This window comes from Pteronotus mesoamericanus, unplaced genomic scaffold, assembly GCF_021234165.1.
Source record: "Pteronotus mesoamericanus isolate MK-2021 breed Mesoamerican mustached bat unplaced genomic scaffold, CSHL_Meso_final scaffold_128, whole genome shotgun sequence".
NCBI lineage: Eukaryota > Metazoa > Chordata > Mammalia > Chiroptera > Mormoopidae > Pteronotus > Pteronotus mesoamericanus.
This window is the reverse complement of record NW_026555305.1, coordinates 2,401,527-2,425,256: the sequence shown is the minus strand read 5'-3', so window position 1 is coordinate 2,425,256 and position 23,730 is coordinate 2,401,527. Positions and strand designations below refer to the sequence as shown.

At 61.1% G+C, this 23,730-nt stretch overlaps 3 protein-coding genes across 9 annotated transcripts; 2 read left to right on the top strand and 1 right to left on the bottom strand.

Annotated features, from left to right (window-relative positions):
* Positions 1 to 923: 923 nt before the first annotated feature.
* Positions 924 to 7,177, bottom strand: FIZ1 (FLT3 interacting zinc finger 1). 2 transcript variants are annotated; one of them, XM_054588327.1, is made up of 3 exons: positions 7,047 to 7,177; positions 5,380 to 5,741; positions 924 to 3,183 (listed from the first exon to the last, which is right to left on the bottom strand). In XM_054588327.1, exons 2-3 carry the CDS (start codon positions 5,701 to 5,703, stop codon positions 1,993 to 1,995), a joined length of 1,515 nt encoding a protein of 504 aa, XP_054444302.1. In that variant the 5' UTR covers positions 5,704 to 5,741; positions 7,047 to 7,177; the 3' UTR covers positions 924 to 1,992. The 2 variants fall into 2 exon arrangements, with proteins under 2 accessions (XP_054444302.1, XP_054444301.1); XM_054588326.1 differs by lacking the exon at positions 7,047 to 7,177 and having other exon boundaries at positions 5,380 to 6,752.
* On the top strand, positions 6,837 to 10,716 carry ZNF524 (zinc finger protein 524). Of its 5 annotated transcripts, none has more exons than XM_054588333.1 (2): positions 6,837 to 6,896; positions 9,466 to 10,716. In XM_054588333.1, the coding sequence occupies exon 2, from the start codon at positions 9,505 to 9,507 to the stop codon at positions 10,285 to 10,287; it is 783 nt and encodes a 260-aa protein (XP_054444308.1). In that variant the 5' UTR covers positions 6,837 to 6,896; positions 9,466 to 9,504; the 3' UTR covers positions 10,288 to 10,716. The 5 variants fall into 5 exon arrangements, with proteins under 5 accessions (XP_054444308.1, XP_054444307.1, XP_054444304.1 ...); XM_054588332.1 differs by lacking the exon at positions 6,837 to 6,896 and adding an exon at positions 7,140 to 7,254; XM_054588329.1 differs by lacking the exon at positions 6,837 to 6,896 and adding an exon at positions 7,847 to 7,945.
* A 1,655-nt stretch (positions 10,717 to 12,371) lies between these two features.
* Positions 12,372 to 22,383, top strand: ZNF865 (zinc finger protein 865). Of its 2 annotated transcripts, none has more exons than XM_054588325.1 (2): positions 12,372 to 12,472; positions 18,732 to 22,383. In XM_054588325.1, the coding sequence occupies exon 2, from the start codon at positions 18,756 to 18,758 to the stop codon at positions 21,921 to 21,923; it is 3,168 nt and encodes a 1,055-aa protein (XP_054444300.1). In that variant the 5' UTR covers positions 12,372 to 12,472; positions 18,732 to 18,755; the 3' UTR covers positions 21,924 to 22,383. The 2 variants fall into 2 exon arrangements, with proteins under 2 accessions (XP_054444300.1, XP_054444299.1); XM_054588324.1 differs by lacking the exon at positions 12,372 to 12,472 and adding an exon at positions 12,576 to 12,711.
* The last annotated feature ends 1,347 nt before the right edge of the window (positions 22,384 to 23,730 follow it).

Sequence of the window (23,730 nt, the reverse complement as noted above, 5' to 3'; positions counted from 1 at the left end):
GTTCCTCCTTCACTCAGCAGCCAGAGGGATCTGGGTAAAGTCACACTTAGCATCTCGCTCGCCCGGGAAACACACTCATAGGCTTACTTAGGCCCTGCGTGACCTGACCCCAGCTTACCTCCCCGTCTGTCTCACCCCTCCCTCCTCGAGGCTCATACCCCTCCCGGGGCCCAACCAGGATCCCCCTGGCCTCTCCCTCCTCGCCACCTCCAGGGGAAGCCTATCCACGCCATCCCGCCTACGGTGGCAGAGTCCAGCCACTCAATTCCCTGACGCCCTACCTCATTTCCTCCGCAGCACCCCCAACCCTCTGAAATTGCCTCCTTCGCTTATTACTCTTTTCTGCATCCCCTCGGCCCCACACCAGACTTTCAGCAACTCCACAAGAGGATTTGTTCGCCGCTGGGTCACCAGTGGCATTACAGTGCCTGGCAGGCGGTGAGCACTCGTACAAGAACATAGTCTGACGCCCAGGAGGCAACTTGAAGGCCCGCCTGTCCTCAGACCGGTGGATCCCAGTCTGGGGTTGAGGTACCTCTAAGGAACTAACCCAGTGACCCAGGAAGCAGAGTCTAAAGTAGGAACTTGTCTGAAAGTTGACAGTTTGGTTTTCTTGGGAGGACATGTCCTATAGGATTGATGGTTTTGAAAGGACCTGTCTGGTTCTTGGTGGAGGGGGCATGTCCATCCGTGAAGGTGGATCTTGTGTTTGAAGGACAGGGCTCCTTTCGGATGACACTTAAACCATCTTGGTTTTTGAAGGGCGTGCACCATCTCAGGGACTCCAAGCTCTCCGGAGGGGTGGAGGACGGCTCTGTCTCTATTTAGGGGGCCTGTCCCAAGGCAGGGAGGGAGAAATCTGTCCCCCCCCTCCCGCCGCAGCCAAAGTTCAGACAATGAGGCAGCATTGACTGACAGGACGAGGTTTATTGGGGTCCTGGAGACATTGGGGACTGGGAAGGGAGGGTGAGGTCGAGGCTCATGGGGAGGACCCCCTGGCCAACCCTCCTTTCCCTTGGTGTTGGGAGGGACACAGAGACAGACAGACTGACAGGAATGGAAAGACCGACAGGTTCTACAGCAGAGCAGGAGGGAGACTCCAGGGCCCACCAGCTCCCACTCAGGTGGGGCCACAGGGCGGGGAAGGCGCGGTGTGTCTGCCGGTCCACCGCAAGGAGGGTGTGGGGCAGGCCACCGCCGGCCCAGCCTTTTCCACTGGGCAGGAGGGTGTGTGTCCGGGTCAGTCCATCCTACTGGGCAGGGGGTTTCCAACCAGCCTATTCTAGTGCTTGGGGACGGGGAGGTCGATAGGGTTGATCCATTCCGCAGTAGGGGAGGGAGGCCGACTTGGGGAGTGGGTTGAGGGCGGGGGGCTCTACCCTGGTCCCCTCTCAGCATCGGGAATGAGGTGGGGGAAAGGCAGATTCCGGCTCTATCCGTTACCTAAGGGCACCAGTGACTCTGGTGGGTCGCATTTGGAGGGGACCCGGGGAAATTTAGGGACATGGCCGCCCCACATTCTCCAGGTCAAGGTCCTTGGGAATGATGGCTCTCAGGGAGATGCAGACTCCCCTTGGGGGAGGGCGCCCGTCTTTCACGAGGGCCCTGAATGTGAGAAGTACCTGTGGAGACCATGTCTCGTCCCTAGGTCCCCCAGCCTAGGGGCCCGTTGATTAGAGGGCGCCCGGCACAGATTCCAGGGAGGCCTCAAGCTCAGGAGTCTTCATAGATCCGGGACCCCCAGCTGAGGAGTCGCTCGGTGTATTCGCTGTCCCCCAGCTCAGGGGCCAATGTAGGTTTCTGGTGGCCCCACCTCTCCAGCCAGGGTCCCCTCAACTCAGGGTCTGAGCCTGGATTTGGGCTGTCCCCTGGGGGCTCTGAGTCCCATCTCTCCAGCCTCAGGGTCCCTCATCTCAGGGCCCGCGTGTGGATTTTGGCGGTTCCCCCGGCGCCGTGACCATGAGTCCAGCCCCGGGCCGGGTGGCCGCACGGTCAGTCCATGCCCCGGTGCAGCTTCAGGTGCCTGGAGAGGTTGCTGAGCGTGATGAAGCCCTTGCCACAGATGTGGCAGGGGAAGGGCCGCTCGGTGCCGTGCAGCAGCCGGTGGCGCTTGAGGTAGCACTCGTGGCGGAAGAACTTGCCGCACTCGAGGCACGGGAAGGGCTTCTCGCCCGTGTGCACCAGCACGTGCCTCTCCAGGTCCCGCGGGGAGCGGAACAGCTTCTCGCACTCGGAGCAGCCAAAGATCTTCTTGCCGCGGCCCGAGCTCGACGCGGGCTCCCCGGATGCGGGCTCCCCCTCGGGGGCTGCTGTGGACGCCTCCGCCCCGCCACCCTCCCCGTGGCTGGCTCGCCTGTGCTCCTCCAGAGCTGCCAGGGCCGCGTACAGCGCCCCACAGTGGCCGCAGCCGTAGGTGGCCGGCCCCGAGTGCGCCTCCAGGTGGCTGGCCAGCGCCGCCGCCGAAGCGAAGAAGGTCCCGCAGTCGCACTGGTACAGAGTGTCTTCCGATGGCTCCGCTGCGGCCGCAGGCGCAGGGGCCTCCCCGCCGCCCTCGGGGAGCAATCCTCCCAGCTCGGGAACACCGCCCCCAACGCGGCCCAGGAGCAGCCCGCCGTCCCAGGCCGGCCTGGCGTCACCCGCCTCCGCAGCACCACCCTCTCCCGGGGTCTCAGGCCCAGCACTTGCCCCCGCGGCCCAGGCCTGCGCTGGGGGTGCGCCCGGGCCCTGCAGGTCGTGGGTCAGCTTGTGCCGCTCCAGCAGCGCGGGGGCATTGAAGTCGCGCTCGCAGCGCGGGCACTTAAAGGGCTTTACATCAGTGTGCGCGGCCCAGTGGGCCGCCAGCTCGCGGCCATGGTCGAAGCGCCGAGCGCAGGCACCACATGCGAATGGGGGCAGCGAGGCTGCTGCAGCAGCAGCGGCCTCCGCCAGCCCCCAGCTGCCCGGGCCCGCCCCCTCCGGGCCCTCTCCACTGCCAGCACCTGCGCCCCCACACACCGAGCAGGGCCCCACGTTGCAGCAGACAGAGCAGGGCGCGCTCAGGGCTGGCAGGCCAGGGCCGGGCTGCAGAGGGGACGGGAGAACGCCGCGGTGCTGGCGCTTGAGGTGGCGGCCCAGGCTGGAGCGCGAGGAAAAGCGGAGCTCGCAGACCAGGCAGCAGTAGGGCTTCTCACCAGTGTGGACGACCTGGAAGGCGGGAGAGCAGAGCATCAGGGCCGAGGGCCTAGCCCGCAGGGCAGATTCCTGGACTCTCAGAGGGAGGTGGCCCAAGCCCCCTGTCACGTCTACAAGACCATGATCTAGCCTCCACGGTTCCTTCTCCTTCTATGCTTTGGGCCACGCTGGCAGGCTTAGTCCCTACAGCCTCAGGACCTTTGCACGTGCTGTTCCCGAGGCCGGGAACCCTTCCTCCCATTGCTCCTGACTAACTCAAGTCCAACAAGCCCACCGGGGAGACTGGGGCTTCCTGGGAGAGTGGCGAAGTACTGAGGATCTGAGCAGTGACCGGCCTGGGTTCAAATCCCAGCGCTGCCTTCCACTTTCTGTGAAACTTGGACAACTAATGGCCTTTCAACAGACTTCTCCATGTCCTACTTATATCCTCTAAACCAGTGGATGTTGGGGGGAAGGGAGAGGGGCTTTTGTGATCGCCTGGGGTAGGAGGTGGGTCTTCCTGCAAATGCCGTGGGACCTTTCAGAGAAGGAACATCCGGTAGAACTTTCTCCAGTGATGGAGACGTCCCACTTCTGTGCTTTCCAAATGGTGACCACTAGCCCCGTGTGGCTGCTGAGCCCCTGAAACGTGGCTGGGTGGCTGAGCGAGACCGTGCCTTACACGGGTCTCTACTGATGTTGGCCCTGGTGGTCGGGGTGGCCTGGAATAACAGACACAGGTTGTGAGTGTGGAGTTCCATGGATGGCGGTCTGCTTGGAGGGCTGCGGGCGGGGCTCGGAGGCTGGGCGAGCGCGCGTGGCGCTAGCATGGCCATGCCTGACGGGGCGTGGGACCCGAAGCAGCGAGATGGCGGCCCCGGGAGCACCGTGCCCGACCCCGTCCCCGACCCGGACCGCGTCAGAGCTCTCCTGTGTTAGCCTCAGAATCCGGTAACCCGGTCCTCATGTCTCAGGTCGACATTTGTTAACCTGGCTGTTCAGGAACTGTCGCCCCGACTAGACTCCATGGCTCTGGGAGGCCATGGAGGCAGTAGACTGCGTGTTTTGTCTCTCTCCTTCCCCCCAAGGACTCTGTAGACCTTAGATACTCATTAAATTCTCAGTTGAATTAAAACCTACTACTGGCCAGGGGTGAGACCTCAGAGGGCTGCGAATGCCACATCGATGTAAGGATCAGGGGTTCCAATGGGGGAGGGGAGGGTTCCAGGTCACAGAGGCTGGATATGATGGGGAGAGACAGGAAGTAGGAAGACCACTTAGAAAGCTGGGGCCAACATCCAGGACGTGAGGTCCTGACCCAACGCAGATACCATGAGACAGAGGAGGGGACAAGTGTGAAAGGCCAGTGATGCGTCTGGTTTTACTTAACCTTGTAGCAGAACGTCTGACCCCTGGAATACAATCCCACTCCTCACCACAGCCAGGACGGTGCACGTGGCTCAGCCCCTGCCCACCCTCTAAGTCGCCTCCTTCTGCTCTGCCCCAGGCTCACCACCCCACCGCAAGCCACACGGCTTCCCACCCCTTTCTTGTACATACCAAGCCCCTCCCATCCCTGGGCCTTTGCACTTGCTATTCCCTCTGCCTGAAATGCTGTTCCCGCGGTGGATGCCTGCTCACACTTCAGGTCTCAGCTCAGATATCACCCTGCCCTGCCCTTCCCCACCCTGGCTCACCCCACTTTACTCCTGCACGTTGGCTTGTTGTTAATTTCCTTCCTAACACGTCTCCCTTTCCAGAGCATTCTTGCCTGCATATTTGCTTTTTTGCTGATTGTCTACTTTCAGTGGAATGTAAGTTCTCCAGACGCTTGGACTTTATTGATTTCCCTTTGGCGACCTCAGTGCTGAGAGCAAGGAAAGCTCTCAATAGGTCATCTCTGAATAAAAGAATTAAGTACATACGTGGTAAATGTTTTTAAAACTGGTAAGGGAACAAGTAACACAAAACTGCAGGTGCTGGTGTGCGGGGGAAGGGGGCGTGTGCACAGGGGGATGGGAGGGGGGAGGAGCCTATGGGTGGGGTGCATGTACTATGATCCCTAAAGTAGGTGGTGGTTGAAAGAGAAACCCCTGGTGTTTCGACTGCTCAGGGCACTTTGGCCGGGAGGGAGGAAGAGGACGGTTTTCTCTGCTGCCCAGAGTGGGGCTGGGGCTCCAAGGGCGCATCCAGCCCAGGGACGCAGCTGCGTGGGCCTGCAGGACTCACCTGGTGGTGCAACAGGCCAGTGGAGTCTCGGAACCCCTTGGGGCAGGCGGAGCAGCGGTAGGGCCGCTCACCCGTGTGCGAGCGCAGGTGGTTGGCCAGGTTGAAGCTGTGCTTGAAGCCCTTGCCACAGCGCGGACACGCGTGGGGCTTGAGAGCAGTGTGACGCGCGAAGTGGCGCCGCAGGTCCGAGCGGTAGCGGAAGCTCTTGCCACACTCACTGCAGTGAAACGGGACGCGGGGGGCGGCGGCGGGCGGTGCTGGGGCCGGGGCCGGGGTCGGGGCCGGGGCAGGGACAGGGGGCGCTGGCAGTGGGGCGTCATCCATGGTGGCGTGGCGTGAGGGCAGTTGTGGGTGGGGGCTCTCTGGAGCAGGGGAGACAGTGAGGGAAGGTGAGGGAGTCACCTCCCCTTAGTCCTCCCCCATCAGGCTCTTGGGACTCATAGACCCACCACGTATCCCCCGGGAGCTCTGACCGCTACTCTTTAAAGCCACTCCCCAGGACCGCGCCCACTGTCTTTAAGTCCATTCCCCTACAAACCCTTCTCCCACTTATCTGCCAATCTGCCTACTCACACCCAGTCGCCTCTACCCCAGTGTTTTGTCTCACCCCCTTTGTGAACAGACTCCTGCTCCTCTAAGCCCCGCCTACTCTTTCCAAAGTCCCTCAACACTGTTCCAGGAGCCTCTTTTATTCCTTGACAAGCCCCTCCAACCCCACTGGAAGCTGCTCCCACGCTTCTTTGAAGATGAAAGTCCTGGAACCTCGGATAAAACCAACTGAAACTCTTCACTTGCAAAATACGGATAATAGAAGGACCTAGCTCACCTGTGGCGGTTACTACTATCTACTAAGTTCCTCTGAGTGCTCTCTTTAAGTCCTACGTCTCTTCTCCACTAAGATCTGCCTCCAAACCCCACTTAATTTGTCTTCAAACCCAGCCTTGAAGTCAGCCCTGTCCTTTCCAAGACCCAGTCTACCCAACGCTTCCCACATTCTCAGCCCTTCGGAGTCTCGTTCCAGGCCTCCGAAGTCATTTCACCTGCATTATAAAGAGTTGCTATTTCCACGAAGACTTCCCAGATCACACGCCCAAACCCCACCCCTCACTATGCCCACCAGTTTCTGTAAGCCACACCCCGGTACAAACTCCACCCCTTCTAGTCTAAGCTCCTCCCACCTTCACGCTGAGCCCCATTTCCCCACTCAGCACTGATTAGGACCCTTCAAACTCGGGTCCTTCTACCGTTTTGAGCCACGCCCCTTTATCAACCCCACCCCTTTGCTTAAGCTCCTCCCATTTCCACCCGTGGGCCTGCTCCCTCCACCAGGCCCCGCCCATCTTCACCATAAACCACACCCACACGCTCCTCCCAATCACTGCTCCGCCCCCAGCCTCCGCTAGGCCCCGCCTCCTCCCCACCCAGTAGCCTGCGGGGCTGGCCCCCCTCCCCTAGCCGCTCGAGGACCCAGGCGCCCAGAGCTGGCCTTTTGTGCCCCTCCCCCCCGTTCCTAAAAGGTGCGGCCCCGGGCGCCCGGGGCGGGGGCAGGCTAAGCGGGATCGCGGCCAGGCGAGTCCACCTCGCTCGTACGGCGCGGGGGTTCTGGAGCCCTGGGGCGGCCCCGGGAGGCCAGGAAAGTCAGTCGGCTTTCCTCTTTAATTACTTACACCTCCCTCTGGGCGCCGACATTTTGGGCAGCGGGGGCAGCGTCACTTCCACCCGGGGGGCCCCTCGACTTCCGCCTCGGCTACCTTTCCCCCGCACTCCCCCTTTCTCCCGCCTTCTTGGCCTCCCTCCTCCCAGTCGCCCGCCCTTCTCCCTCTTTCCCGTCTCTTTCCCAGCACTGTGAGAGAAGCCAGATCGGCGCCATCTTAGGTAAGGGCAGGAAGAGGGGCGGGGTTCAGGGTGACCCCGGCGCCATACAGACTAAGGGCACCAAGATCAGCATGCCGCCTCCTCCCAGCGGTGTCGACGCTGGCGGGTGGTAGCGCAGATGAGGGCAGATCTGAGTCCATTTTCGCAGCCTCAGGCTCCTTCTGAGTAGGATGTTAGAGTTGCACCAGGAGAAAACAAATCAAAGTCCTCCTACTGCGATAGATAGGAGGAAACAGCAGTCTCCATCTTGTCCTCAGCCCTCCAGAAGGCTTTGAAGCTTATCAGGCGCCATGTTAATTACGGGAAGGAGCAGCCATTTTCCCATTTCTCATCCTTTCGGTACCTGTGTTTGATTGGGTTTCCGACTGGGTACTTTGTGGAAGGAAAGGCATTTCTACCTGTTGGGATGTGTCGGTGGGTTACTTCCCGCTCGGGGCGAGCGAGTGCGCCGGGAGCGCAGGCGCTGATGTTAGCGGCCCTTAGGACCCGGCGCGTCCCTTTGTTCCCAGCGGGCGCAGGTCCAACTCGGGGGGTAGGGGGCGGGGCCTGCGGCGTCCGCTCCAAGGGGCGGGGCCGTCCGTCGTGCGCGCCACCGCGGGGCAGGGCCCCCTCTCCCCCGCCCCTTCCTATGCGTCGGCCCCGTAGCCCCCCGCGCGCGCACACTCTCGAGCCCTGGCGACATGCAAATGAGGTACCCGAGAGGCGGGGGTCCGGGCGGGGGAAGGGGAGCCGAGGGAGGGAAGGCCCGGGGCCGCGCGCTCCCGGAGCGCGCCCCCCAACACCTGCTCCTGCTCTCGCGCTCGCGGCGGCGTGCGCTCGCCGACCTCGCGCCCCGCGGAGCCGGCCCGGGCGCGCGCGTTCGCGCAGACCCCCTTCCTGGCGGCCCCCGCCGTCCGCGGCCCGGCGCCGCTCATTGGCCGCCGCCCCCGCAGGGCCCGCCCTACGCGCTCGGGGGCCGCCGGGCGCGCGTCTGCTAGTGTTCGGGCTGAGGGCGAGGGTCGGAACACGTCTCCGGAGGCCCCGGTTGTAGTCCAGGTTCCCCCACCGGAGTGAACCTTGCGATCCTGGAAAAGCGTTCGCCCCGCCTCTGGGCTTCCGCCTGTGTGCCTGTTCCAAGGGGGCGAAGCGGCCCCTGCGGCCCCTGCGGCCCCTGCGCCTAACTGCACCTATGCTAGCTCCCCCTCCCCTTTGTGACACCCCAGTCCCTTGGTCGGAACTCTGATGATGGCGGCGGTGGTGGTAGTTTATTGAGTCCTTAGTATGAGCCAGCGGACAACTCTGGCATTTCCATTTCGCAGAGCTGTGTTCAAACACAGGACCAACGGACCCAATGATGTCCGCTTGTCCCCCTGAGTTCCTTCTGGTTCCCTGGGCTATTGTGTCTGCGTGAGATCTGTTTCGAATCTTAACCCTGCTACTTCCTGGCAGAGGGAGCTTGGGCAACTGACTTGGCTTTTCTGTGCCTCGGTTTTCCCATTTGGAAAATGAGGGTGACTGTGACCTTTCTCAGAGGGCTAATGTTTCCTAAGTGCTCTGTGTACTGAGCATTTTATGTATATGATCCTCCTGGCATGTTCCTGCAAGTAGGTGGGGCTATTCGTCCTATTTGCAGAAAGCTTAACTCAAGCTTAGAAAAATGAGCACCTTGCCCAAAGCCACATAGAGAGTAAGTAACAGACTCAGGAATCGAACCCAGAACATCTGACTCCGGAGACCAGACTCCAATATATTTCCTCACCCACGACTCAGGATCAGACATCACCTGGGACCAGTCCCTTTCTTCTTCCGGGCCTGGACCCCACGCCCTCCCGCTTCTGCCAATCAAGAGTGGACAAAAACATGTATGAGGGCTCTATGGCTCTGGGGTCTGATGGACTGTCTGCTTTAAAGATCACGATACTGGCCTGTACCCTCGGTTGGACTCCCTTCAAGGTTTTTATTTTGGCTCATATTGACCTTGAACTTCGAGATCCATGGCAGGGGTTAGGGAGGCCTGGAGAACACTTGTGAGGCTCAGGGCAGTGCCTGTTTACCAGCTGGCACGGAATTATCTTGCTCGTTTACTTACGAGCGTCGTTATAATGTGCATCCAGGCGAATGTCAGCCATGCCCAGCTCGTGAGACTCAGACAAAGGAATGGGTGAGGTCTTGGGGGACAGTGGGTGCTCCAGACCCTCCCTGCGCTGACAGCTGCTCTTTCTCTCCTCTTAGCCCAGCTCCGGTGCCCAAACCCAAGGTCCCCACTGCTCAATGGACACCCCTAGCCCAGACCCGTTGCCTTCATCTTTGCCCGAGGAAGAAGAGAAACCTCTGGCCCTACCTCCTTCTGTGTCCCGGGGCCGCCGAGGCGGACGTCCTGGGGGTTCCAATCAGACGCTCAAGGCCTGCCTCCCTCGCAAGCGGGGCCGCCCCCCCAAGTCAGGGCAGGAGTCCCCGCTGGCACAGGGGGTGACAGTCCCTGTGGGCAGCGACAGTGGCAGCGACCTCCTGCTGATCGATGATCAGGGTGTGCCCTATACAGTCTCTGAAGGGTCAGCAGCAGGCGGGCCTGAGGGCTCCGGCCCTAAGAAGGCCCCGCACTTCTGCCCAGTGTGCCTGCGGGCCTTCCCCTACCTCTCGGACCTGGAGCGCCATAGCATCTCGCATTCGGAGCTGAAGCCGCACGAGTGCAAGGACTGCGGCAAGACCTTCAAGCGGTCCAGCCACCTGCGGAGGCACTGCAACATCCATGCTGGTCTGCGGCCCTTCCGCTGCCCACTCTGCCCCCGCCGCTTCCGGGAGGCGGGTGAGCTGGCCCACCACCACCGCGTCCACTCTGGGGAGCGCCCCTACCAGTGCCCTATCTGCCGACTGCGCTTCACAGAGGCCAACTCGCTCCGGCGACATGCCAAACGCAAGCACCCCGAAGCCGTGGGGGCACCCGTGTGTCCCCTGGACCCAGGGTCTGAGCCACCGTGGGACGATGAGGGCATCCCGGCCACGGCAGGGGCGGAGGAAGAGGAAGAGGAGCTGGAAGGGAAAGAGCTGGCCTGACCCATACCCCCAGCCACCCCTCCCCAGGCCAGGTTTAGAGCTGGGGGTTCAGCTGGTGCTGCACCTGGGCAGGGAGGCTGGGACACCCTCAGGTCTGGTGGTCTTCCTGTTATGGGAGGGGGTGGCGGGTAAGGACCTAAACTGCTGGGCCCTGTCGCCTTCTGCCACCCTCTCCTGGACTGACAGGCCCTCGGAGGCAAAGAGCCACGGAAATAAATCACTGCCTTCTGGCTTCCTGTGTGTGCTCAGTGACGGTACCAGGGCTGGCGCTCCTCTGCTCTTTTCAAATGCCCTTCGGCCGCTATACCACCCTTGGGAGTGCATGGAATTTGGGAGGACCCATGGCATGTGCCTCATTAACTTGGCGCTAAAGAAGTGGCTTGGGGGAAGTGTTTGTCCCCTCTCGCACATCTGGAAGACCCCAAAGCACTCCCCTAAATATCCACTCTAACCTAAGTAAAACATTGAACCTTCTGTGTAGATGTGACTCGACCCCCTCCCCCATATCCCGCCAGATTCCTAGAAATTCTGCAGCCACCGCTTTGCCCCATCTCTTTGTCCTGACACTGGTAGGAAGGAAAAACTGAATTGATAGTCCCTGGCAGAATTGACAGCTTTGCCAGGGCTTAGGTAGGTAAGAGGTGTGGTCTGGAGGGATGGGCTAAGGGAGTAGGAGGTGGGGCTGGAACTGAGCCAGGAGGCTTATTGGGCAAATAGGTGAAAACTATGGGCGGGGCTTAGAGAAGGGCTGTATGAACTGTGGTGGCGCTTATATTGTCCTAGGGGCTGGCGGCAGAAAATGAGAGCGATTTAGAGGAGTGGATACTGTTTATCTGAGGGAAAGGGCTTCAAGGGGAAACTAGGAGAGCAAGGTGTCAGGAGGGGTGGGAGTGAACTGTTAAGATGCTAAGGAGTGGGCATGACTTATTCAGGCCAAGGGGAGAGAAGGGGTACCTAAGAGAGAAATCCCTGAGAGAGGAGGAGCTTAGCAGGATGGGCGAAGTAGAACTGGGCTTTGCTGCTTAGGATGGGGCTGAGTCAGGGGCGAGGTTTGCAGAGATACAGGAAAGGGACAGTGTCAAGTGTGCGGTAAAGCTGTGGTCCTGACTTCAACCTGCATTAGAATCACCTGAAGAGTTTTTTTTTTTTTAAACATAGCTGGCATATTCGGTCTGCAACAGTGAGTGATCCGGTGTTTCTATACACTACAGAATAACCACCATCTAGTTAACATCTGTCACCATACAAAGTTTTTACGATATTATTGACTATATTCCCTATGTTTTACGTGACGTCACTGTGACTTACGTATTTTGTGACTGGAAGTTTGTACCCCCAGGGTTTCTGATTCGGAACGTCTGGATCAGGGGACCTGAGAATTTCCATTTCTATAACAATTTCCAGGGTGGTGCTGCTGCTGCTGGTGTTTGGACCATAGTGTAAGAACCACTGCTTTAAGGGAATGCTTTAGAAAGTTTAGAGGTTCCAGGCACAAGATCACATTAAAATTGAGAGAGGAGGAGCTTAAAAGCTGGGGGCGGGGCTTAACTAAGGGGCGTGGCCTGGTGTAAGTGGGCCGAAAGGCGGGGTCTAGAGGAAAGAGGCGTGGTTGAGGGCAGGGCTTATGTGGGAGCGATGGGGTTCTAGAGAATGAGGTCTTGCAGGTGGGAATGAACAGGAGAAAATTCGTGGGCCCAACGCGAGGGGGTCGTATTTTGAGACGTTGGCCAGGGTTTATGATAATTAAGCTCAAATAAAAATTCAGGCAGGGGGCGGGGCTTAAGCGTGAGATTTGTGCGAGGGGCGTGATTTTACTGGATGACCGGAGCGTGTGGGCGGTGCCCTAAGAAGCGGGCGCTCAGAGCGCAGGCGCACTTGCGCACCTCGCCCGCCGGAAGTCGCCTAGGCTTTCCCCGCCTGCTCCCGCGAGCCAGCGCGCAGGCGCACTTCCCTCTCCCGGTCGCCGCCGCCGCCGCCGCCGCCGCCGCCGCCTTTTTCCGCTTCTCCACGCCGGCGCCTCGGAGACGAGCGCAACTTCCGCTTCCGGGCGGGCGGGCAAGCGGGCGGTGCGGGGCGGCCGGGGAGGGGGAGGGGGCGGCACTTCCGGTCAGGCCCTCGGGTCTCCCCTGAGCGGCGGCGCCTCCTCCGCCTCCTCGGCCTCCTCCCGGCGGAGACCCCGGCGCCGGTGAGTGACGGGGCGCGTGGCCCGGGGGCCCGGGGGCTGCGAGGGCGGGGGGTCCCGCCCAGGCCCGCTCTGCTGCTCAGAACGTCCTCATCAGTGCTGCTCGCGTCGGGCCCTCGCCAGGGGCCCCCATCACTGCTCCCCCGTAAGAGCACCCAGATATGTGCTCCATTAACGCCCCCACGCAGGACGGCGGCCAAAGCGCTCTCTCTCGCGGAGCTCTCCTAAACTGCCGCTTTCTGGTAGGCTCTCTTCTACGTAGCCCCCCGTTATTGCTTCCTCCAGAACAGCCCCCCAAATGCCACCAACACTGCCCTCCCCCACGCAGAGCAGCTACCCCCGAACCCTCCTTTAGTAGCCCCTATAGGTTGCCACCAAACAGTGTTGCATTTATGCTTTAGAGCGTAATGCCCCCCATTACCTCTGTCCACACACACATAGCCCCCCAAAACTCCTAACCACTCCCTCCCCAACGCCCCCCTTCCTGGGTTTAAAAATACTTTCACTTCTGGTCAGCAGCGAAGAATGCCCTTTTTTCCCTTCTGCATCGCCCTCCTCCCCAGTAATTACCGTTGAAAATACACCCTTTCCACCCCCCAGACCCTCCCCGCGTAGAACAGCTCCCTCTAGAGGTGCGTTCTCACACCCACATCCTTTCCCTCTTCAGGTAGGAATAGCTGGCTGCTCGTGGAGCCCCGGCTGGGTCAGGGGCTACACCTCTTCGGGTCAGGAACTGTCCTCCGTCCTCGTCCCACAGGGCAGCGCCCCTCCCTGAGGCCTCGCTCTCAGAATGCGCCTCTTCTGGGCACTAGGGACTCGTTCTAACCTGCCCGTCCTCACTCACCTCTCACTGCATCCTCCTGGACTCCCTGCACAAGACCCCTAGTTTCACTAGGGCAGGCGCATTTTCTGCCCAGGCATCCTTTCTTTCGATCTTCATAAAGCGGACACGCACTCTTCTAGGTCCAGGACATAGAGCTGTGAGGGAGAGAGTTGCACACAGTCTTTCTTTTTGTGGGTTCAGCCGTGTAGTTGAGCAGACAGATCAAAAACACGTAATCAAATGTGATCAGTGCTGTTTTCCAAGAGCCTAGTAGCTACTTCAGAGGTGCAGCCTGAGTTAGCAGAGCTTACTTGGCTGTGCAGAGATCTGGGCAGACCGGTGCAGCCCGAGGGCAGAGCAGTGCAAATGCCCTGAAGTGGGCATGGGCATGGGCGTGGGCGTGGCGAGTGGAGGAGACCCCTGGGAGGCCTCTGAGGTTGGAGCCAGGGGAGCAAAGGTGTGATCTTAGAGGGCTCTCGAGGCTGGAGCATTGCGGTCAGTTATCTGGCCTTTGTCCGCTCTACCAAGCCCAGAATGCACTTCCCGTTTGTTCATTCGTTTGTTCAACAGCTGTTTAATGAGCGCCTACTACGCACTGGGCATGCAACAGAGAACAAAGCAGACAGCACCCCTTGTCCTTGTGGAGTGCATGTGCTAGTTCATGGGTCAGACAGTTAAGAAAGAAAATACATGTGTGTGAAGAAAATACAGCCGGATAAGGGTATAATGTTACAAAGACTGCTGTGTTAGAGGGTGGCAGGAAGCCTCTTTCAAGAATTTCCTGTTGTCTCTTGTCTTTCCAAAAAGCCATGCCCCGAAAAGTTACCCCCTCCTCCGGGACAGTTGTGGCCCACCCCCGGGGCTGCTCTTAGTGCCCCTCCCCTGACCTTTTCCTCAGTTTCCCCATTTATAAGATGGGACCAATAATGGCACGGGGCTGTTGGGGTGTATCAAGGCGATGGTTTGTGTCAATCTGGTCAAACAATAAACATGAGCTGTTATGAAATGGTTAAGAGGATGAACCTTGAATGCCACTGGTGTTCATATCACTGAGGGAACCATTCCCTGTTTTCCTAGCTTCATTCACACTCACTTAACAAGTATTTTTGGAGGCAGGCACTGTGCTGGGTCCTGGGGATGGAGCAGTGATCCAAACAAACAAAGATCCTGGCGTGCTCGGTGCCCAGCTTCTAGAGGGAGAGACCACCTCCAGCAAGACAGACAAGTGCTGTGTGCAGTTTATTAGGCGGTGCTGCCTGCCAGGGAGAGAGATGAAGCTGCCTGGGGCGTGCTGGAGTGTTGGTCTTGGGGACAGGTTTCAGGGGACGTGAGAGCCCTGCTGAGAAGAGGACTTTGATCAGAGCCAGGAAGGAGGTTAGGATGTGAGGCAGAACCTCTGGGCAGAAGCAACAGCCAGTGCAAAGGCCCGGGGCAGGGATGTGGTTGGTACGTTGGAGGGGCAGCCGGGAGGCCACGGGGGCTGCCCAGGTCATCAGAGGCACTTTGAGTGAGATGGGGTCACTACAAGGTTTGAGCGGAGGAGGGACGTGGTTTGGTCTAAGTGTCCCTGCCTATAAATCATCTAATGAGTCTGTTTTGAAATTTGATGGAGACGTGCCGCATAACGGACCTAGTGCAGTGCAGCGCTTGTTCGCATTCAGTAAGGGCCGGTGGCTAGTCCTGGGGAGGGGTGGCGGGGAACGGGTGAGACCACGTGGGTTTGCAGTATAAGGTGGAGCGGGGACCTTCCTTCGTTCTGAGGAAACATTGAAAGGCAGCACGGAGGGGTAGAGGGGGCACGTCGGAGCCCCACGGCCTGGCCCCGGCCCCTGGCCCTGCCGCTTGTCATGGTGTGACTTCAGAAGACTGATTGACCTCTCTGGCCCTCAGTCTCTTCCTCTGTGAAACAGTTAATAATTGTAACCACCTTCTAGGATTTAGGGAGGGTTCACTGAGTGGACACTAAAGGATGTAGACATGTGCTTAATATGTAGAAAGCACTCATTCAGTGTTACATGCTACTAGATGTTACCGTTATTGTTATTAACAGACTAGAATTTTATCACGAGGCCGCTTGATGCCGGGGAATGGCCCATAGGTCCTGGCATCAAAGGGACCTGGAATCCAATACCCGCTTTCCCCTTTACTGGCTCTGTGACCTTGGGGAAACAACCCCCGACTCCTTTCCTCAGTTTCCCCACTGACAAGATGGGACCAATAACGGCACAGGGCTGTTGGGGTGTAGCAAGGTGATGGTTCCTATCAATCCGGTCAAACAGTAAACATGAGCTGTTGGGACTGTCCTGTGGTTGCCGTGGTCCTCCTGCCCCCGGAGACCGTTCCCCGTCACGCTCTGCAGGAAACCCTCCTGTGGCCATCTGCCCTTAGAGAGACGCCAGTGGAAGGCTTGGGTCCCCTGAGAGTGGGCGTGTCCCTGATTTCCCAGTGGAATCATCATGAGCCTGGTCAGTCCTGTCCCCCAGGAACAGCCCCGCTCCCCTCTGACCCGCGCGCAGCCCTTCAGCCTCTGCCCACCTGCCCTCATAGCATCGGCATCCCCTGACTCCTCCGCCTGGGTACCCTCTTCAGTGTCGGCTCAGAGGCCGCTGATTGTCCCCCTCCCTTCCGGGGGGAGTTCTAGTCACCTTAGTCTTATCCTTTTACTCGTTCACCAAATATTGGCCAATATAGGCATTTACAGCTATAAATTTACCTCTGTGCGCTGCTTTGGCTGCACCTCCCTGCTATGCCGCATTTGCATTTCCATGCACCTCATTTTCCTGGTGCTCTCTTCACGGGCCCCCTGGTGATGTAGGAGGGTGCCGTTGCATTCCCACGCAGCAGCAGATACTCACAGAGCACCCACACTCTGCCGGCCGCTGTGCTCGGTGCCGGGGTACGGCGGCTGACAAGGCAGGCACGTCCTCGCTGTCAGGTGCAGAGGCCAGACAGGAAACACACAGCGAACGGAGCAGACACAGTGAACTGGGGGCACTGACCATGATGGAAAAAACGCAGCAGGCAAGGGGCGGGCAGGCGATGAGGTGAGGGGTGTCCTCTTGGAGGTGCCATCAGAGCAGAGCCCTGAAGGCGGCAGGAGGCAGGTGCGGGGAAGCACGTTCCCGGCGGAGGGCGCAGTCTCACCGCGTCGCTATCCTGTCTGCTCAGGACGGTGACTGCCCTCCTCTTCCCCGGGGCCCCACATAATCCAGGGAGCGCCCCCAAATAAGGGCCCTATCCCCTTGGTTCCACCCCTGACTTCCTCCACTTCAGGAAACAATCGGTGGGGAGAGGGAGTGGCTGGAGTCACAGACTTATTCTGTGACCTCGGACAAGTCGTTTGACCTCTCTGTGCCTTGTCCTCTCTTTTGTCAAGTAGGCATAACCCCCGTCCCTCTGGCATCGTCTCGTAGAGTTGTGGTGGGGATTCAGTGAGTTAACAGGCATGACGTGCTCAGGCCGGCGGCCTGTAGGTAGCGCCCAGTCAGGGGTAGCTGTTAGCTCTGTGCGCTCTGATGGAGGTGAGCCTGGCAGTGGCTTCTCCCCCAAGACACCTCCCCCGCCCCCGCACCGCACCCTTTTGCCACCTGCTTTCTCCGCGTGCACCTGCTACTCCAGCCCTGTGTCCCCACAGAGGTTCCACCCTAGGCTTCTGCTCCCTTGCCAGCCACGCCTTTGCTCCTTCTGGAGATGAGATGTACTAGAGGGTGTGAAGGACATGGGATGTTGGGTCTCCTCCAAGGACACCCAGAGCTGGTAGCTAAAAATATCACCTCCGGGCAGGGGTGGCGGAGACACTCACCTTTCACCTGAGGGCAGGGAGTCAGCCGGAAGATTGGGGGCAGAGGGGCCCCAGCCGTGGTGGGCACCCCTGACCCCTGCTGCCGGCTGGGTGCAGAGCCAGGCCCCCGGGGCAGGCGTGGTGGCCGAGAAGCACGCCAGACTCTGGGGGCGCTCTCCCACTGCCTGTCGCCAACGGGAGTGTTCGCCACGGCCGCAGCGTTGGTCCAAGGCCCAGGGGTCATTTGCAGGAGCTGACGGGGTGAGGTGGGCAGACACAGACAGCTGTGGTCAGAAACGAAAAGCCTTTATTTATTTATAGAGAGAGGGGGAGGGAGGGAGAAAGAGAGGGAGGGAAACATCAATATGTGGTTGCCTCTTGTACGCCTCCAACTGGGGACCTGGCCCACAACCCAGGCCTGTGTTCTGACTGGGAATCGAACCGGCAGCCCTTCTGTTCACAGGCCGGTGCTCAGTGGACTGAGTGCCAGCCTTGCAAACTGAAAAGTCGTCAGTTCTATTCCCAGTCAGGACACACACCTGGGTTGCGGGCCAGGTCCCCGGCTGGGGGGCATGCGAGAGGCAACAGACCAATGTATCTCTCGCACATCGATGTTTCCCTCTGTCTCTTTCTCTCTCTCTTCCCCTGTCTCTCAAATAAATAAAATCTTTAAAAGAGGTACCCAGAGAATGACCGCCATCTCAGGGGGGACAGGGAAAGGTTCCCTGAGCGGCAGCTGTCAGGCTCTGCCCAAGCGAGTGACATCACTGAGGCCCAGGGAGCTCTGGGGCCTCGTGAGCCCCACCCGCCAGCGCGCTTTGACATCCTGTGCAGCCCCCGTACGTCCCCCCGCCGTCTAGGGCTTACCACCCCTTTAGAAATGGAGGCTGTGGGAAGGAGATGGGACCTGAACCCAGGCGCGCCCAGGGCCACGGTCTCCTGCCGGGCCGGGCTGCCTGCTGTGGCCCGTTTGTCCCAGGCCAGGAGATCCTGCTTCCCACCCCTCCCAACGCTGTTTCCGTCTGGTCCTCTCCATCCGTGCGGACCCTCGGTCCCTACAAGGAGCGACAGCGGTAACAGCATAGCACCTTCCAGTCACCACGTGCTCACAGAGTGCCAGGGCCAGCCACGCGGGGGCCTGGGGTCATCTCAGTTCAGACCCTAAGAGCAGTGAAGCAGGGGTGTGCTCTGTTGCCTTGATTTGTGGGCAGGGAAGCGCAGGCACAGAGAGGTTCAGGGACTTGCGAGTGGTCACACAGCCTCGATTCCCTTCTGGCATTCTGCCTCCAGAAGCCGCCCTTGAACCACTCTGGCAGAAAGGATTATCATGACTGGACAGAATCAGAGGGGACCACTGACCTGACGGAGGGCTGATGGCTGGCGGGGCGGGGCAGGGAGCAGAAGCCTGCGTGTGTGCGAAGGAGATTGAGCCCCGAGGCCAGGGCCGCTGGGAGAACCGGGGTCCGAGAAGGAGAGAAAGCAGAGGCCTGCAGACAGGTCTGGGACACGGGGTCTGGGCATGCAGAGAAATGCGTGAGGACTGGAGAAGCGCGTTGCGGGGTGGGGGTGAGTCTCCAGTGCACACAGCCCTCTCCGCGGCCGGGGACAGCTGGCGCCCCGCCTAGGAGCTTGCTCAGCTGCATCCTTTTCTCCACAAGGTCCCACAACCCCGCCCGGCGGAGATGGAGGCCAACGCAGCGGGCAGCGGCGGCGGGGGCGGCGGCGGCGGCCTCGGGGGCGAGGATGGGGTGCACTTCCAGAGCTACCCCTTTGATTTCCTGGAGTTCCTCAACCACCAGCGCTTCGAGCCCATGGAGCTGTACGGGGAGCATGCCAAGGCGGTGGCGGCCCTGCCCTGCACCCCCGGGCCCCCGCCGCAGCCCCCGCCGCAGCCCCCGCCGCCCCAGTACGACTACCCGCCCCAGGCCACCTTCAAGCCTAAGGCCGAGACACCCTCCTCCTCCTCGTCGTCCTCTTCGTCCACCTCGTCCTCGTCGTCGTCCTCCTCGTCCTCCCAAGCCAAGAAGCCCGACCCACCCCTGCCACCCGCTTTCGGGGCCCCCCCGCCCCCCCTCTTTGACGCTGCCTTCCCCGCCCCACAGTGGGGCATCGTGGACCTCTCAGGACACCAGCACCTGTTTGGGAACCTGAAACGTGGAGGGCCCGCATCTGGGCCAGGGGTGACCCCAGGGCTGGCCACTGCGGCCGGGGCCCCCGGGCCGCTCCCCGCCCCCTCGCAGACCCCGCCGGGACCCACCGCCGGGGTGGCCTGCGACCCCACCAAGGACGACAAGGGCTACTTCCGGAGGCTGAAGTATCTGATGGAGCGGCGCTTCCCGTGCGGCGTGTGCCAGAAGTCCTTCAAGCAGTCCTCACACCTGGTCCAGCACATGCTGGTGCACTCGGGGGAGAGGCCCTACGAGTGCGGCGTCTGTGGCCGCACCTACAACCATGTCTCCAGCCTCATCCGCCACCGCCGCTGCCACAAGGACGCTCCGCCGGCCACGGGCGTCCTACCGCAACCAGGTGCGACCCTCCCGCCGTTGGGCCTGCCCGCTCCCCCCGCCGCCGGTGTCCCCACCCCCGGTGCCCCCACTCCTGTCCCTGCTGGCCCACCGTCCGCGCCTGCCGCCCCTGCAGCCTCCGCAGAAGGGAACACGGCCCCGGGCGCACCGGCAAGCGTGGGGGCACCCCCTCCACCAGCGGGCGGTGGCGGTGGCGAGGGCCCCTTCGCCTGTCCACTCTGCTGGAAAGTCTTCAAGAAGCCCAGCCACCTGCACCAGCACCAGATCATCCACACGGGTGAGAAGCCCTTCTCCTGTTCCGTCTGCAGCAAGAGCTTCAACCGCAGGGAGAGCCTCAAGCGCCACGTGAAGACGCACTCGGCTGACCTGCTGCGCCTGCCATGCGGGGTCTGTGGCAAGGCCTTCCGTGACGCCGCTTACCTGCTCAAGCACCAGGCGGCGCACGCGGGCGCAGCGGGGCCCAGGCCCGTGTACCCCTGCGACCTGTGTGGCAAGTCTTATTCAGCACCTCAGAGCCTGCTCCGCCACAAGGCCGCGCATGCGCCCCCCGCAGCCCCTGATGCGCCCAAGGATACGGTGGCTGCCGTTTCACAGCCAGCGCCAACCTTTCCTCCCGGCCCCTACTTGCTGCCGCCCGACGCCCCTGCCACCGACAGTGAGAAGGCGGCAGCAGCCGCAGCGGCTGTGGTGTACGGGGCCGTGCCAGTGCCGCTCCTGGGCGCACACCCGCTGCTGCTCGGCGCAGGGACCAGCGGGACAGGCAGCGGGGGTGCCAGCGGCCCCGGAAAGACGTTCTGCTGCGGCATCTGTGGGCGTGGCTTCGGGCGTCGGGAGACCCTGAAGCGCCACGAGCGCATCCACACAGGGGAGAAGCCACACCAGTGCCCGGTGTGCGGGAAGCGCTTCCGTGAGTCCTTCCACCTGAGCAAGCACCATGTGGTGCACACCCGCGAGCGCCCCTACAAGTGCGAGCTCTGCGGCAAGGTCTTCGGCTACCCGCAGAGCCTGACGCGCCACCGCCAGGTGCACAGGCTGCAGCTCCCTTGCGCCCTGGCCGGGGCCGCCGGCCTCCCCACCGCCCAGGGTGCGCCTGGGGCCTGTGGCCCAGGCGCCTCAGCCACGGCCGCGGGGGCCGCCGAGGGGCTGAGCTACCCTTGCTCGGACTGCGGCGAGCACTTCCCGGATCTCTTCCACGTCATGAGCCACAAAGAGGCGCACATGTCAGAGAAGCCCTACGGTTGCGATGCCTGCGGCAAGACCTTCGGCTTCATTGAGAACCTCATGTGGCACAAGCTGGTCCACCAAGCCGCCCCCGAGCGCCTGCTCCCACCCGCGCCCAGCGGGCAGCAGTCCGCGGATGGCTCTGGCGGCGCTGAGGCAGCCAGCGTGCTGGACAACGGGCTGGCGGGGGAGGTGGGGGCGGCCGTGGCAGCATTAGCAGGGGTGTCTGGGGGCGATGATGCCGGCAGCGCGGCAGGGGCGGGGGGCGGGGGGGGCGCCAGCTCAGGCCCCGAGCGCTTCAGCTGTGCCACCTGCGGCCAGAGCTTCAAGCACTTCCTGGGCCTGGTCACTCACAAGTACGTGCACCTGGTACGGCGGACCCTCGGTTGCGGCCTCTGCGGCCAGAGCTTCGCTGGCGCCTACGACCTTCTTCTGCACCGGCGCAGCCACCGGCAGAAGCGGGGCTTCCGCTGCCCGGTGTGTGGCAAGCGCTTCTGGGAGGCGGCCCTGCTGATGCGCCACCAGCGCTGCCACACGGAGCAGCGGCCCTACCGGTGTGGCGTGTGCGGCCGGGGCTTCCTGCGCTCCTGGTACTTGAGGCAGCACCGCGTGGTGCACACGGGAGAGCGGGCCTTCAAGTGTGGTGTGTGCGCCAAGCGCTTCGCACAGTCGTCCAGCCTGGCGGAGCATCGGCGGCTACACGCAGTGGCCCGGCCCCAGCGCTGCGGCGCCTGCGGCAAGACCTTCCGCTACCGCTCCAACCTGCTGGAGCACCAGCGGCTGCACCTGGGTGAGCGCGCCTACCGCTGCGAGCACTGCGGCAAGGGCTTCTTCTACCTGAGCTCTGTGCTGCGCCACCAGCGTGCGCACGAGCCGCCGCGGCCTGAGCTCCGCTGCCCTGCCTGCCTCAAGGCCTTCAAGGACCCTGGCTACTTCCGAAAGCACCTGGCGGCTCACCAGGGCGGTCGGCCTTTCCGCTGCTCGTCCTGCGGCGAGGGTTTTGCCAACACCTACGGCCTCAAGAAACACCGCCTGGCGCACAAGGCCGAAGGCCTCGGGGGTGCAGGAGCAGGGGCCGGCACGTTAGCTGGGAAGGAGGCCTGACCAGGGGTCTTCCCGTGCACCGCTCCGCTGAGCTGTCCCCTTCCAGGCTTGCCCCTCCAGGCCGCAGGTCAGGCTCCGCCCCCTCCTCGCTGTTGCTCCTCTATCCTTCAGAACTGCAGACAGACTAGCCTTCTTTGAGGCCCATGCTGTACAAACTCAAGGCTGAGTCACTCCCAGCTGGACGTCTGTGGCCCTCCTCTCATCCCATCGAACACTGAACTTGATCCTCCGTTCAAACCTTTTTTGTAACCCCCATCAGCCCCCCGCCCCAGCAGCGTTCTGTCTCGGACAAGCTTCGGTGGAGGAGGGCGAGAACTGCCCTTCTCCTGTGGGATCCGGCTGGACAGTGGGCAACGACTGGAGTTGGGAGGGCACAAGGGGGCCTGGGTGCTCTTTTGGATTGTGGGGTGGGGGGCGGGAGGCAGACGCGGCTTGTACAGAGCAGAGATAATAAACCTATCACCAGGGCAACGGAGTCCTTGCTCACATCCTGGGGAGAGGGGATTAGGTGCTGGCAACCGGAAGGGTGAGGGCGCTTGTTTCCCTGGGATTTCAACTTCTCCACGCCCTCCACCTCACCCCAGGGCTCTGCCTTTCCTCATGCCCAGCCCGCCCCCACACTCCCCTGCACTTACTGAGTGATCACTGCATCTGAGACAGATAGGTCACTGCTCTCGGGAACTGACAACGTGCCCAGACTCCCTCCCCTTTAAGGTGCTCTCTGTGTTTGTTCACAGCCAACATTTCCTGAAGCCCCCTATCTGCTGACCCCTTCGCTGGACACTGGGAAACACAAACTGGACACACTCCTGGCCCCCAAGTGAGATGGAAGAGAAATCCTGGTTGGCCATTGTGTATTCTGGCCCCGTGTGGGCTCATGGTTCTGGTATGGACTGCTCACGGCGCCTGTCCCTCCAGGATAACTTGGGGGCGTTCCGAAAGCCCACGCACAGCCCTTGTTTGTGTTCTCAGAACAGTGAGGTGTATGCCCTGTAACGTGTGTTGTTAGCGCATTTGTCAGAGGAAGAGGCTCAGGTCCTGGAGAACAGTCCCCAAAGACACCCGGAGGATCCAGGCTGGGCTGGGGCTGCAGTGCCGCCTGCCCCATGTGAAACTTGCCCACCACGCCGGCTCAGGGCACCGCCTGGGCGAGCCCAGCTTGACTTGCCACACGAAGGTGGCCGCTCACTGTGGCCCCTGTGCTCTAACGCTGAAGGCCCAGGGCGCCAGTGTCCCAGGGCTCAAAAGTCCCATGGATGTGGAGCGCCACTGTAAAAAACGTGGGCTGATGGAGCACCGAAGAGTCATCAGACTGGTGGCCGAACCAGCTTCCTGAAGGAGAAAGCGATTCCTGAGTGGTGACGTAAACCCAGGTGACGTGGGCAGAGGGTTCCAGGTGGAGGGTTCAGTGTGTCGGGCTAAACCTAGCAGTTGTGGAGAGTGCAGAGGCTGAGGTGTGGGAGGCTGGATCCCGAAGGGTTTTGGATTACAGACGGTGGAGCTTGGGTGACCCTGACGGAAGCTGGATCCAAGCCCCTGACACATTTTGAGTAGCCCATGCCATTTTTTAAAAAAATTTTTTGACATAGTTGCCCACATTTGACAATCAAAACACTTCACATAAAACAAACTATTGCAACTTCAGTAACTTGGACACTAGCACCCGTCTGGCTCTTTCCGAGCAAAGTGGCCATTCAAATGGGGCGCATGTTCTCTATCCTGTCACCAGTCCCCACAATTGCCCCAGGTCCCAACCCTGAGCCCAAGTGTCGGTCTCCAGATTTCGCTGTGAACTTGCTGTATTCCC